The sequence below is a fragment of the Tachysurus fulvidraco genome, chromosome 24 (genome assembly GCF_022655615.1).
Source record: "Tachysurus fulvidraco isolate hzauxx_2018 chromosome 24, HZAU_PFXX_2.0, whole genome shotgun sequence".
Taxonomy (NCBI): Eukaryota; Metazoa; Chordata; class Actinopteri; order Siluriformes; family Bagridae; genus Tachysurus; species Tachysurus fulvidraco.
In genome coordinates this window covers 10,181,388-10,195,543 of record NC_062541.1, presented here as the reverse complement: position 1 = coordinate 10,195,543, position 14,156 = coordinate 10,181,388, and the positions used below count along the sequence as shown (strand labels likewise).

The 14,156-nt window shown below is 37.2% G+C and overlaps 1 protein-coding gene across 2 annotated transcripts in view; it reads left to right on the top strand.

The window, feature by feature from the left end:
• The window catches only part of csmd2 (CUB and Sushi multiple domains 2), a 288,152-nt gene that overhangs the window by 127,623 nt on the left and 146,373 nt on the right, over nt 1-14,156 (top strand). For both annotated transcript variants that reach the window (XR_007139415.1, XM_047808186.1), the window contains exons 6-8: nt 6,369-6,481; nt 8,758-8,835; nt 13,181-13,268. Coding sequence is in view for 1 of the 2 variants with exons in the window: in XM_047808186.1 (XP_047664142.1) it covers nt 6,369-6,481; nt 8,758-8,835; nt 13,181-13,268 (279 nt within the window). In the remaining variant the exon portion in view is untranslated. The remainder of the gene's footprint in view (nt 1-6,368; nt 6,482-8,757; nt 8,836-13,180; nt 13,269-14,156) is intronic.

The window sequence follows — 14,156 nt, the reverse complement described above, 5'->3', positions numbered from 1 at the left end:
AAATAATCCGAACCAAACTAAAATGTGGAGGGATACCAAAACTAGATATGTGTACAAGAATCTCCCATTACTGTCACTTGCTGAAGGAACTTGAACTTGCTTTTTGTGTTTTTGCTTTGAAAAATGAATTACAGAATGTCTTTGCTGTTCGGAGGAAACATTGCATGAACCCTGTAGAGCATTATAAACTTGAAAGACTTTTTATTTTAATTGAAATGACTCATGCAGCTTTTGGTCTGCGATTTAAGTGTGTGTGTGGACACATTCATGTGTGTGTGCACCACATCATCCTTAATAAGCTATCCACCAGACCTATGTGATTCAACCCGAATAATTTCCTTGACAAGCTATTGATAAATATTACATTTTTGCTTTCCACCTCATATCAACGCTCGTCATCACAGGTAATTAATTTTGTCCAGAATCCGTCTTTGTGATTGTCTACAGCAAAATTCAATTCAATTCAAATTCAAAGTAGTAGCCATTACCGATTATATAGAAGTCCAGATTATGAATAACAGGTTCTTTCTCAATGTTTATTTTTCATCCCTCCTTCACTAATGCAAACACACACATATATAAGACCCTCACCTTGATCATCGACCTAAAACCTAACCATGATTCTATGTGGTGTTGAATGGCAATAGATCTTTTTTTATGGGCATATTTTATGGATCCGTTTGGGAGGCTCAATTACCATATCCAAGTGACCTTGGAAACTAATTTGTTTTTCCCCCATTAACTATAAATCCAATGTAATGGGCCATAATGGTTGGTGTGATAAAGGAATGCTTGTTATGTATTCAGTCATTTATTTGTTTTCATCTTTAGTACACAGGTGGGGTGAAGAAGGGTAAATAAAGGTGCCGTGGTTAAGATATAGAGTGTGAGAGTGAAAGAGAGATTTGTTTTTCCTCTTTGCTTTCTGACTTCCATGTTCTTTTTCCTGTCCCACAGAGCTAAAATATTTATCCCTGTTAATATCTAGCGTCGTCCGGTGTGTTGGTTTTATATCAAGTCTTTGTGTGCCATGGTTGATGATTTTTCTGGGTTGTTGTTTGTTCTCTTGCTACCTAGGGTGCATTTTAGCACTCTACAGTTATACAGCATATGTGCGTGCTATAATCACTTACGCCAGGCTGAAGTTTAATCAGATACTTTCCCCAGCAGGCTCCAACCAGTATCTGTGTCTTGTAATTGTCTCACGAACGTCGTGCAACAAGACAAAAAACTAGTAATAAAACCATGTGGTTAGTTATGCGACTGTGTCTTCTGTTTGAACTTGAATTTATCTATTATTCATTAGCCTTTTAACTTTTACAGCTAATCGATTAGAAGCCCCGTCCGTTTTATTGCTCCACTTTCCTGCATCGTCATTCATTTTGTCAACTTTGGGTGAAAAATTATCTCAATTATTTGATTTCATTCCATCAGCACGAACTATGTCGTATATTGGCATGCGTACATGGGTGAAGACATTACATGTCACAGTAAAAGAAAAGGGTTTGAAGTGGAAGTAAGGGCTGGTCATATAGAGTGTTATGAGCACTAATAGAGAATATGTGAAGAAAGGGAGATGAATGAAGAGATTGAACTGAGCTCTTTTGAAGTGTTCAGCTTTTATCAGTTGCCACCATAGTCACAGTAATATTCCTTTCCACATAGATGAATGCATGGCGTTTCTCTTACAAAGCACTTCTGAATAATAAAATCTTTTGTTGTGCATTTGATATAATTGTTATTTTCTATTTATTTGTTTGTTTATTTTCCAACATGTATATAGACATGACCCTGAATAGAGGCAAGGATGAATGAATACATGATCTATCTATCGATCGATCGATCGATCTATCTATCTATCTATCTATCTATCTATCTATCTATCTATCTATCTATCTATCTATCTATCTATCTATCTATCTATCTATCTATCTATCTATCTATCTATCTATCTGTCTATTCATTTATTTAAGTGAGTAAGTTTGTAAGTAAAATAATAAATTCTTTTCTAAGACTTTCTGTTTATTTAAATTTTTTCAGAGTCAATTTTTCAGGTGGGAAAAAAAACCTCCATAAGATTTAACAAGTGATTGTTGTGAAGCCAAAGGGCATCTCATGAATTATGGATGACGGCCCGATGGAAATCAGTTCCTCACCAAACTGAATTCCCAGACGGCTCTTGAGCTTTGGCCATGCTCTAATGCAAGACGCTCTGTACACCTGCGGTGTAGCGTGTCACGAAACAGACAGTTTATTAATCAGGGTGGATTTCCCTTCTATCCTTCTTGTTATAGTGAGTACAGTTTGCTTCCCCTAACTCCATCCTTCCTGCACACTCGACACAGTTTAAATGTTTGCAAAGTCATAAAACTTTTTCAAAGCCATAAGTCACATAGCACTTAACTCAAAGCTGCCTCACCAGTTATAAGAAGCTCTAAGTGAGTTTAATGGCACTGCTTGTTGTTGAGAGATGTGAAAGTGAAGGTCAAAGCTTTTGCCAGTGTCTCTGCTCTTCTCTCCTTACTTCTAATTCCCACAACTGAACTCATTGCCCAGGAAGCCTGATTTGTTCTGTCACTTCAGAGAGTAAGAGAAGGCCGTTGCATTGCTCAAAGATTCACAGTCATTTAATCCTGGAACTTTGTGGTTCTAAAATCGTCCTGACCTGTGCACCTCGCCATACGGTTTCCATCAAATTCAAAGCAGCAGACCAAACAATCTGCCTCAGTAGTTGCAGTTCAGCTTGGCTCTGTTTGGAAGACACGTTCTGCAGCCTACATGTCAGCTTTTAGCACCAATGCACATAATTATGTATTTACCATAGCTCTTTAATCTACAGTTGTGGTCATGCTGCATTTATTTAACAAGAAAGAAAGGGGTCTATAACCACCAGTAACTGGTTTTCAGTGCTAGTTAAACACTGATTTTTTTTTTTTTTCTTTTTAATCTAAGTGTCCATAGTTGGCATAAGTGCTTGCTTGTTTATCATGGATAGTTTCATACAATTAATATGTGCAGTGATGTTTATTTGGACAAAGTGCTAATAGGTTGCACGTACTTGAACATTTGGATGTAGGGCGTATAGACAAGTATGCCCTTGCGTATTTCTCTCTAATGCCTGAGATATTTTTCGATTAATCTAGGAAGTTCATTGGACTGGGATCAAGAACTCATTTACAGCTGCACTCCTGAGGCTTGTCCGAGCAAAATCTAATACCGAGGACGAGGGTGAAGGGAGGGTATTGAACTTGCAATAATGCCCTTAAAGAGTGCTTCATCAAACCATGTAGGCCCCTCTTTGACTTTCAAGACTCTTTGTTGAGTGCAAATAATTTCTTTTAGCAAGGAAGAACGTAAAGTGAATAGAAGGAGAGGTGTAGGGGTGACAACACTCTTTCACACCGTTCTCTAATAGCATATTTATGAGTGCTGTAATCTGTAATGACATTTTCGATATTCCTTCACTTGTGTTACTTATCAGATCCGGAGACTGTTCCCTGGAATAATCACTACATGATAATGGGGAGTGATTTGAGCTTAAATTGCTTTTTAACTCAAATAGACATCTCTATAAGTGCATGGTGACATGGGCATTAGAAGGACGGGACCGATTCTTTAGAACGTTTTATCTAGAGGTGCACACGAATAAATGTGCTTTAGGGTTCCTAAGTGAAGTGACCTTTTGTGTTTCTTGTGCTCTTATAAAGGAAGACATTCTGGCAACTTTTATTTTACTTTACCTTTTTTTTTGTTGTTGTTGCTTTAGAGGAACTTCTTCATGTAGGTTCTTCAGCGAGGGCAGTTTTATTAGATATTTGTACACTAGCTCAAGCTATTTCACAAAAAAATTTGAAAACTCTAGTTAGATAAAATGGTCTAAATCTGCAAAGGACATGACACAACGATCACACCGATCACCTTTTGATGAAATTTTAATATTACCATTCAATTACTAAGTTCATGGCTACATACATTAGTTTCAAATGGTTTATGCTTCTTGACCAACGACACAGACTAAACAGAACTCGAAGTGGGGATTAAACATATACTTTTCTAACCATTTGTCCTTAAAATGCTATACTGTGTCTGCAGCCATACCACAGTAACCCCTATATTGTCATCCCAAGTATTCTACATACGTATGACATAGTGTGTCATCGTATACAAAGGTTTAGATTTTTTTATGCAGTCTTGCAAAATAGCACTAGTCTGTTATAATATGTACGAAGCGATAGTGAGAGAGAAATCAGTCAATCCAAACAAGCAACGATATGAATACTGTATATGAATTATATTATTAATGGATTTGATTATGAAATAATACATAAGGAAAAGTTAGCAAAAAAGCATATGTTACATTACATACTGTCTGGTATTAGATGTCCACCATCTTATCTGGTCTTATTATAAAGTAATAAAACAATCTGAACCAAAATTCACTTTATCTGTCCAGTAGCTGGCATTGTAAATCATGACTAATATCATGTGACAAATGTGTCAGAACTCAATGCCACTTCCATTATTTTAGCAGCCCTCAACGGAGAGGAGAGTGTAGAGCATTAAATAAATAAATAAAGGGTGGACTTGAAGAAGAAAACTAATTTCAGTAAAGGCGGACCTGTGGGTGATTGATTTTGTGGAAGGGATTAATCTTGTTCTCACCATCTCCATGCCCGCCAGTTATTGTATGAACGATTTTTTCCAGTGCTTCAGAGGGTGCACAAAAAATGAGATGAAGACAATCTGTGGAAGGTTGAACTTTAACCTGTGAGACAGCCATGAGAACTCTCAGAGTGTGATTATGTCATATCGATGGCTGATGTTGTAAATCTGTCTGTCAAGCGAATTGCCGGGGAGACAAACTTTATCCCCAGATGTTTGGCATCGCTCATGTCTACAATACATCACTCACACTACCACCACCGGGCTCATAGTTATGTCATACTTTAGATGTGAGTAGGGAAAAGAATGTGTCTATCCCTGCTTTCTTCTCTGGAGAAGCTTCGTTGCAACTCCTTTTCCCATAAAGGCATAGGGTGTGTTTTATTTAATGAGCCAAATTCTGGTAATTTGTGTTAAAATGACACTGCTGTCAAGGAATTTCCTGTTGTGTGAGCATCCCAGCATGACCCAATGGTGGTGATAGTGTCCAGGGAACATTTTGTTCACCATCATTGCACCCGTGTGCCGTAGGCTCTTTGTAAACAGCAGTACTTCATAACTGCCATGTGAGTGTCATGCCTTCCACACGATTCCTGCAGTTGTTTTCAAAACCATCCAGCAAATCTGATTCATAAGATGCAGCCTGTCCCCTTTTAGTTTGTTTTCGGTTTGCTTTTTCCTTTTAATATTTCTTTACTGTGGGCTTTCCAGTTTCTTCCTGCCATCCCATTTCTGCCTAAAATAATGTCATCCATGGATAGGCTCCAGGTCCAACTCAACCCTGAGCAGAATAAAGAGATTCCTGAAAACAAATGAATGAATGTATGTCCCTTTACTTCTTGTTGTATGTAGCTTTTATCGTGTGTTCATGTAACTGAAATCGAAATGTGTTAGCCAACCGGTATCAACTCTATGTTTTATACCTCTCGGTAAAAGCAGACTACGGCACACGACAAAGTCACTGATTCTATGAGTACTTTGATATCCATCCTGCACTTAATTAGGCTGAGCTTCCATCAGAATTTCAAAAGACATATCTATTCTTCCCTCTCATCACTGATTCTGTGAGTATGGCACTTCTGGGCTGATAAAGTCTGTCTTTGTGTCTGTGATTCAGAGACCCCTCTCATTACTGTCATCGTCAGTGTTGGTGGAGTCACAATACTGGCTAATGAGAATAAGTCAGGGCTGAGAGACTGATTAGAAACCCACACCATCAGCAGAAACAATTGCAGACAAAACTCAGAGACAAGCCCCAGACTTACCGCTCTATTTCCTTCCCTCCCTTGCCAATGTCCTCTCTAGTCTGCTTTCTTACAGTACTCGTTCTTTTCAAAGGGTCTGTTGAGCCAAATGTGACATTTGGTACACACGGTGAGGCTCAGTCTCTGCCTCTCTGTCAGGAAGATTCAGATTTTTCTTCAGCTTATGTGCTTAGCATTCTCTGCAATGCCTCAATGGGTCCCAATGTGAAACAATAATGAGAACAGCTTTGTCTTAATAATAAGAGCTAATTCTTGTCATCCCAAGAACCTGCTCACTGGTATAAAGCTGGCTTTAATAGAGTTTATGCATTCATTAGATTAGATTTTCATACAATTCTCACATTAGCAGAGTTAGTGGCATTATTTTTGGTGGCTGAAGGGTTCATTATGAATTGTATCATTGTATGGCTTTCTAAACAGTGTCTTTGTTTTGTGTTGCAGGTTCACAGGTCCAAATCTTCCCTCACCTATTATTAGCAGTAAGAATTGGCTACGTATCCACTTTACCACTGATGGCAACCATAAGCTAAGGGGATTCAGTGCTCAGTACCAAGGTAGGAGGTCTGACAAATTATGTTTTGTTTCTATTACTATAATGTAATGATACTAATGTAACATCCACATCATTTAATGACTTTAATTATTTTGTCCTAAAAAAATATTAGCATAAGCTGGCTTCTTGAACTAGTTTCTAATTTTCCCCACAAATCAAGCCACATATTAAAACATAGTTCACAAATACGTTTATGAATGTAATAATGTATATTTATAAGTACAGGTAATTTAGAAATTATGATGTTTTTTTTTAAATAACTTAAATTATACATTAAGTGAAATGTAAACAAAACCTTCAGAATATTTATGGTTGCTACCTATATTGACAGGCACAATTTAAAAATTCTAGATCTTGAATGTAAGTGCATTGTCTACTCCGTTTCCTTTTCTGGTTCACATCTACAACCAAGTATGCTGCCAATTTTCAACACAATTTGATTCACGCTGACTTAACTACCTGACCTCCTGAAGTTGAAACCAACCAATAACTTGCTATTTTTAGAGTGATTTTTTTAGCCTACATTTCATTATGAAACAATCTATTATATCATTGTTGTAGAAGAAGATACAGTACAATAATTATTTTTATCCCCATCACATAGATTAGATTGTTAATAAGATGATCTTAGAGCATATGATCAACCATAATTTGGTCAAGAGGATTAAGGTCCTTGCTGCTCAAGAGCTCTAAATTTGCCGTGCCAGTACCAAAGCCTGATTCCCAAACCTTCTGTTCAGTAGCCCTGAGCCCACCACTGCCCACTGCTGCTTCTGGCAGAATTCTTATCACATTACAAAGTTCAAAGGTCTCCGTTTAAAGGGGATGAGCTGAAAAGCGGGATTAACTGTCTCGCAAGGAAAAAACAAAGGCAAAATCTGGGAGAATTTCACCTCTGTAAGCAGATCAGAGCGATTGGATAGGATTACAGGTCTGCAGTTTGATAAATAAATACTGTCAGGAAGAAGAGAAAGGAAGGCTAAGCCCTTAATTAGATTTCCAATTGAACCCCCTCCTGCTCCGCTTCTCCATCTCATTCTTTCTTTCAGCACAAGTGTGTTTATGGCTAATTTCCAATGAGTAGATACTCTTAACATAATAAGACACTTAGCCTTCTGTTTTGTCTTCGATGAGTAAAATGTTTGAGTCCCTCCATGTCATAGACAGTTTCTAAGCGACTTAAGGGTTTTTTTTTTTTTAACTGAGGAAGCATATCCACTTAAATGTATTCTTTGAATATAGAAAATATTGAAATTTTGGCATACATGATCTTAATACATTTTAAAACTATTGAAGTGACATGGTTAAAGATAGTAGTACTAATAGTCTGTCTGAAGCATAGATTGAAGTGGGGAAACCCTTAAATTTGTTAGGACTTCGTAGTTATTGTTATGAGAAGGTGTTCTTCCACTTGGGCAACTACTTATAGTCTAGTCTACACCATCCTTGTCTAGCTATGATCAAAGTTTGTTAACATGTCAAGGATAAGTCAAGATTAAGTCTAAAAACAAAAATCAAGACAGAGAAAAGATTAAGACAAAACTATCTAACCAGTAACTTTATCTCGTTGGCTTTGTGAGGACTTACTGTATTTCTTCTCAAACCCTCTGTATATGAAAATAGATGACACAAATTTTATTTATAAACTATTAGATGAGATCAAAACCATATTTAGTGAGATAAGTCCTATTCAGATATTATTTAACAGGACTCACATTCAAGAACCCAAACATGTCCTTTAGTCCTAATAGAGAGAGTTGAGAGACTTTCATTATATCCCTGATGGTGTTTAGAGTAAAATCGAAGCAAAACATTGTATGTAATAATAATAATAATAATAATAATAATAATAATAATAATAATAATAATAAAAAATAAGGTAATAAAATACACTTTACATTAGTTTAATATAATGTCATAAGTAGTTAAAGTAAGAAACATAGATAATTTGTAAATCTTATCAAAATAAAGATTTTGTAAATGGAGGCCGTGGACATTTGTTTTGATTCGCTAATAGAATAAGAAGCAGCTACATATTCAGATGTGAAGTAATAACTCTGTTACAAATAGCACACAATATAATATGAGTAATTTGGTTCAAACACAAGTCACAAAGTGTCAGTGCCTGGAATTGTAGCTAGTTGTTCTAGCTACAGAAGATGATGCCGGCAACACCTGTGTATTCAGAGTCTAAAAATAATCTATGATTGTAATTACTATTTACTCACACACACTGTGCATCATCGTTGTCCTCAAAATGCCATTTTTGTCTTGCAGTAAAGAAGATGACAGAGCTGAAGTCCAGAGGAGTAAAGATGCTTCCAAGTAAAGACAACCACAGCAAGATTTCAGTGTGTAGGTGTTTGAACGTTTTTGTGCTCTTTCTCCTCATTGGTCCACAGCAAATCTGTCTTCCTAATAAATGAATCCATTTTGTTAACTAAACATCCAGAACACTCATATCATTACCATTAAGGCTCTGTACTAGTGACTGGATGGTTGTGTGCTTAACTCTCATAACTGTCACAGAGCTATTTCAGGGTTTTTAACCATGACCTTTATGCCCGATTAGGCTCTTATGGGCTGTGAAAAGTGCCTTCAGAATTCTTCGAGTGTTCATGTTTTTTTTTCAGAAGGTGGATCCTTCAAACAATTAGTAATAGGTGTAGGACCACATTAGATTATGATCTAGTTATTTCTGAGACTCTGGTATCATTTGGAGGATGTTCTAAATATACATGCATGTTATGCAATATGAACTAATGTGAATTTTATATACGACTCATTTCCCACTTAGCCCATATTATGATATGAATAGATAAGTGGAAATAGCAAGGCAATTAGAGTGTAAGCTACACATTAATATATTCTAAGCTCTGATTCCCTAAGAAAAAACTCTGCGTCTGTGTGTCCACTTAGAACATTATGTATTCAATCCAAATAATGTATTCATAGTCACTGTCAGCGATCAACACGTTTGAGGAGAAGAGGGAGGTTGGACATTCAGAGATTTTCCACTCCCACTTTCATTCACATGTCACTGCTGGATTATCACTGTAAGGTTACTGAGCAGCAAAGAAATGCCTTTCCTGCTCCTCCCTGGTTATAAGGAAAACTTGTATAGAATGAAGCATAAACCAGTGAACACTGTATCTAGATTATATTTGCATTACTTGTAAGTCACTTTGAATAAAATAGGTTTAGCAAATGAATAAATATCTATTTTATTCTAGTTTTGTCCAAATGTCGTACTGCCATTACTACAAAACATAGCCTTTACAATGTATTCATTGTGTGTGTTAAGAAAAGAAACAAAGGGAATTTCGGTCCTCAGGAACTCATTTAAAGAATTTCAGTCTTGCGGAAGATGGAGAACAAAAAAAAAAAAAGCATCAGTAATTTTGCCTTTTGTCTGGAGGTCTCACCAGACTTCTGTCTTCTTTCAGACTGCCAACAATGATTCTTTATTTACCTTTCTATTACCTTATCTTACCATCATGAGAAAACGTCACCTTCCAGGCACGTCTGTGTGTGTGTGTGTGTGTGTGTGTGTGTGTGTGTGTGTGTGTGTGTGTGTGTGTGTGTGTGTGTGCGTGTATGAGCCATAAGCTTCATCAGGGTACTCAGTGGCAGCTCTGACAATTGTGGCCTTTTGTCCCACATCAATATGTATGAAACCTGGCACACAGATGCCTTGGCCAATCATTTTGTGTCATTTCAGTCGTGCCTGCCACCATCAGCCTTCAGAGTCACACATCACTAGAGCCCAGACTCCCTGGGCACACTCATTGATCCGTAATGTCATTTTCACTATCTATCTGGAATGGATAAGTCTGTCCAGTGGACGCATTGCTTGTCTAAAAGGGGGCAGTGCAGTTACTTAATGATAAGGGGTGGTGTTTCTCTCAAATGAAAATCTAAGTTATTTAGTCTTTAAAATTGTGTCCTTGATGTCTGGTAGTATTACGTCAGTGCTAGTTATCAGGATATTACACTGTGAAATTCACTTACTGCAAAATGAAATACATGCAAATAAGAAATAGCTTTTTTATTAATATTATTTTTGTAATTACACGGTGTAGTAAAACTAAGATTTTGTCAAAGTATAATTTTAAATTTTAAATTGCAATCTATAAAGACAACAGTTCCATCAGTTCTTATGGATATAAAGGTATCAAGTTATTTTTGTTTATCTCCAGATCAATCAGGTCAAGGGGTGAGAAAGGAAAAAAAAGTGAATGCAAAAAGAATTATTACTTGTTGCATTAAAAAAAAAATCTCATTCAAATGTTGCAGGTTCTCAAGTGGTACACCAAAAAAACCACTTGTCCTGTCATCTGGAGATTGTGAATTGAAATCCTTTGATCACTGGTAGCTCAGTGGTTAAGATGTAGGACTACTGATCGGAAGCCAAACTCCCATGTTGGAGCCTTTCTTTAACCCTCAGCTACTCAGATGTTTGAAATAAGTGTCTCTGACGAATGGCATCAATGCAAATGTAAATCCTGAATATTCCACAGTCATTCATGGCAACGAATCTGGAGCGCAAAATGTGCTCTGCGTGCTCTCACATGTCATTTACCCAGTCGTAGGAGTCTGTGAGCTCATGTATGTGGCAGGGAAGAAACTGAGTGTATAGCGCTGCTGTGTAAAGATTGGGAAGTTCATGAGCTCATGAAGATGATGCTGGCTAGCTTCAAGTGACTTGGATGAAGCATTTGTTAGCTTTCACCCTCCCTGGTTTGTAGCTGTTGTATAATTATGTGAGTGCTGACTGGTGGAATTGGCGAGATTGAAGAGAAAAATCCAACATTGGATTTTGGCTTATTTTTGGATATTCACTAATGCGGTTTGTGATGTCGCACTTCATTCAGTCAAGTAGCTCAACCAGCGCCTCCACATTTTCACTCTTACCTCCAAAGCCACAGTAAAAAGAATCTTTATTTCAGTGTTATTACTGATAAGAATACTACCTATACTGTACCTCATGTTGTGAGTAATAGTATACTGGGATTTATTTCCTTTTCAGAACAGAAAATGCTATAGCCAGTGCTGTTTTGTAACAATGCTCAGTGCCAGCACAGCTTTAAATCAGCAGTAATAACACATATAATTATTACATCAAATAGATGACAGATTTTTTTTACCTTCTTTCCCATTGTACTAATATGGTGTTTGATCAAGAAACTTGAGACTTATCAAGCAGCATTACCATCTTTTCTTGAGATCTAGTCAGTTTGCACTTCTTGTTCATTATTTTTAGTATCCGCTAAGCACTACTGAGATACAAAATACCATTTTATAGGCTGGCAGCAAAATCATGTGGGTGGATCCCAGAGTGTGCAAAGAGACAAATTTGCAGAGATTGTAAATTACCTTGTCAGTCAACCCCCGTTCAATCCCGCTGCTCATGTATATTCATATTTAGGGTTGTTATGGTGTCATGGTTTCAGGGTTAGTCACAGCATATGATTGGACAGTCACCTCACTGCTACATTAAAATGCATTTCCTTCTATTACAATCTTTTCATTCACATTTTACCTACTCAAGTTGCCTGACTCCATTGGTTCTCATGTCTTTTTTTGTCTAGCTCTGACTCTCCAAAGATTTCAAAACCCTGTCTCTCTGGACCCTAATTCATATTACATTAACCTCCATTTCTCTGCAGAGGACATGGATTGCAATGAAAACCCTTTGGCTACATAAACCACTACTTTTGTGAAAACGTTATAATGCCACCTCTGCAGGTAGCAGTTACTCTGATATATCCCCTACCTTATCATACTTGACTGCTATCAAACGCACAGAAGAATATAGAATGATATACTGCACACCTCCTTGTTGCCACATTGGCCTCATTGGTTTCAATTTTTTGTAGTTTATAATGTCAGTAAAATAAACACTGACACTTAGAATTTTTAGTAAAAATCAACATTATACAGAAACATCATTCTCATAATGATATCCTTCAGAAAGAAAACAATTAGGGGATTTTTTTTTTTTTTTTTTTTTTTTTTTATTATTTCACCAAACATGTGTAAAGACTGTAAGGATGCAGAGACATCGACAGGTTCAGATTCTTTATTTTAACAATGCAAAACAAACCCAGAAAATGAAACAGGAAAGGGTCAGGTGATACGCTAACAGAAAAAAGGACATAAACCAGGAACTACAAAAGTAGCTGTGACCATAAAATCAATAAGGAATGATCATAAGGCTTGGTAAATACAGCTACGAAACTGAGCCTTTACTTCACGCTGTACTGGTGAAATTAGTGTCCATATACAATGGCTGTGATCGTGTAAGAGTCCAGGTAAGTGCAATCAGAATGAGTGTGAACATGAGCGTGCAATTTTCCTTAGACTAATTCATTATACTGTGAAAATTCCCACCCGTAACACTCCTGTTCATATTATTTTAGCCTTAATTACTAGTGCTTTTATTGACCAGCTCATGCTCTTAAAGTAGTACATAAGAAATAATTGGCAACCTTGGATGCAGGAACTGCACTCAGGTAGTTTCAGTAATTTAAATAGATCTTCCAGGAAATCAAGTTAAGCACTCTATTGAACAAGAACAAGCACATGACATTCATTATATATCAATAGGTGTACATTTTTCAACATTAGTGGTCAACATTCTGTGTCCTGTTGTATACGTTTTTAAAATATTCCATAAAAATCTCCATTTGTTTTGCAGTATCCCAGATGGGTGTGGCGCAAGGACACAACATGTGCCTGGACCCTGGGATCCCAGACAGGGGGAAAAGAAAAGGCACGGACTTCAGGTGTGAAATGATTCCATGGATTGTTCGTTAAAAGACTAATTTCAAAGGAAGATTAACAGTGACAAAACAAGACGCATTTAATTTAGTGATTTTTTTTTTTTTTTAATGTCTGCTTGACAAAAAGGCCTGAAATGCTGGAGGTTACCATCTGCTTAATTTCTCGTTGTCCTTTTAATTCTCATGTCTTGTTGCTGATATTTGATCTGATGTTTGAATAAACATGGACTTTGAGATCTCAAAGGTCAGACCGAGGGAGTGCGAAGAGGAGAGAGTAGGAGATGACAAAGACTCATAGATACAGACTCTGAGAATTGGAACACAGATGAATAGGGACGATCAATTTCACACGTTCTCTCTTCATTTTTACCTGAATGTTCTCTGCTATCTGAACGCTCTTCTGTCAAGTGATTAGTAATGGATAGCACACACACTGCTGCCTCTGCACCAACACAAGCTCTTGTCCACTTGTCAGAAAAGAGTGAGTCACCCACATAGGTCAAACAAGGCCAACACCAACCTGGAGGTGGTAGATTTTTTTTCTCCCTGGGGGGGTCCTGGCTATCACACACTCACACATGTGTGTGAAGGGTTTTAGACAGCAGGTGCCAAAGGGTTCAGTGTGTAAGTGAGGAGAATGAAACAGGGACACTCTGGAGGACTGATAGTGACTGATAGCACCTGGAATGTTCAACAACACTGTGTTACTGTGTTACAGCTTTCTGTGTTAGATTAAACCATTTGAATGAACATCTGGCATTGAAAACTGCTCCAGTCCTGCTGGAATCTATAGTAGTAACACTTTCTATCACACATATGTGAAGCGTTGTATATGCATTAATTACAAAATATAGTTATGAGTCTGCCACTCTCTTTTAGAAAAAAATAATG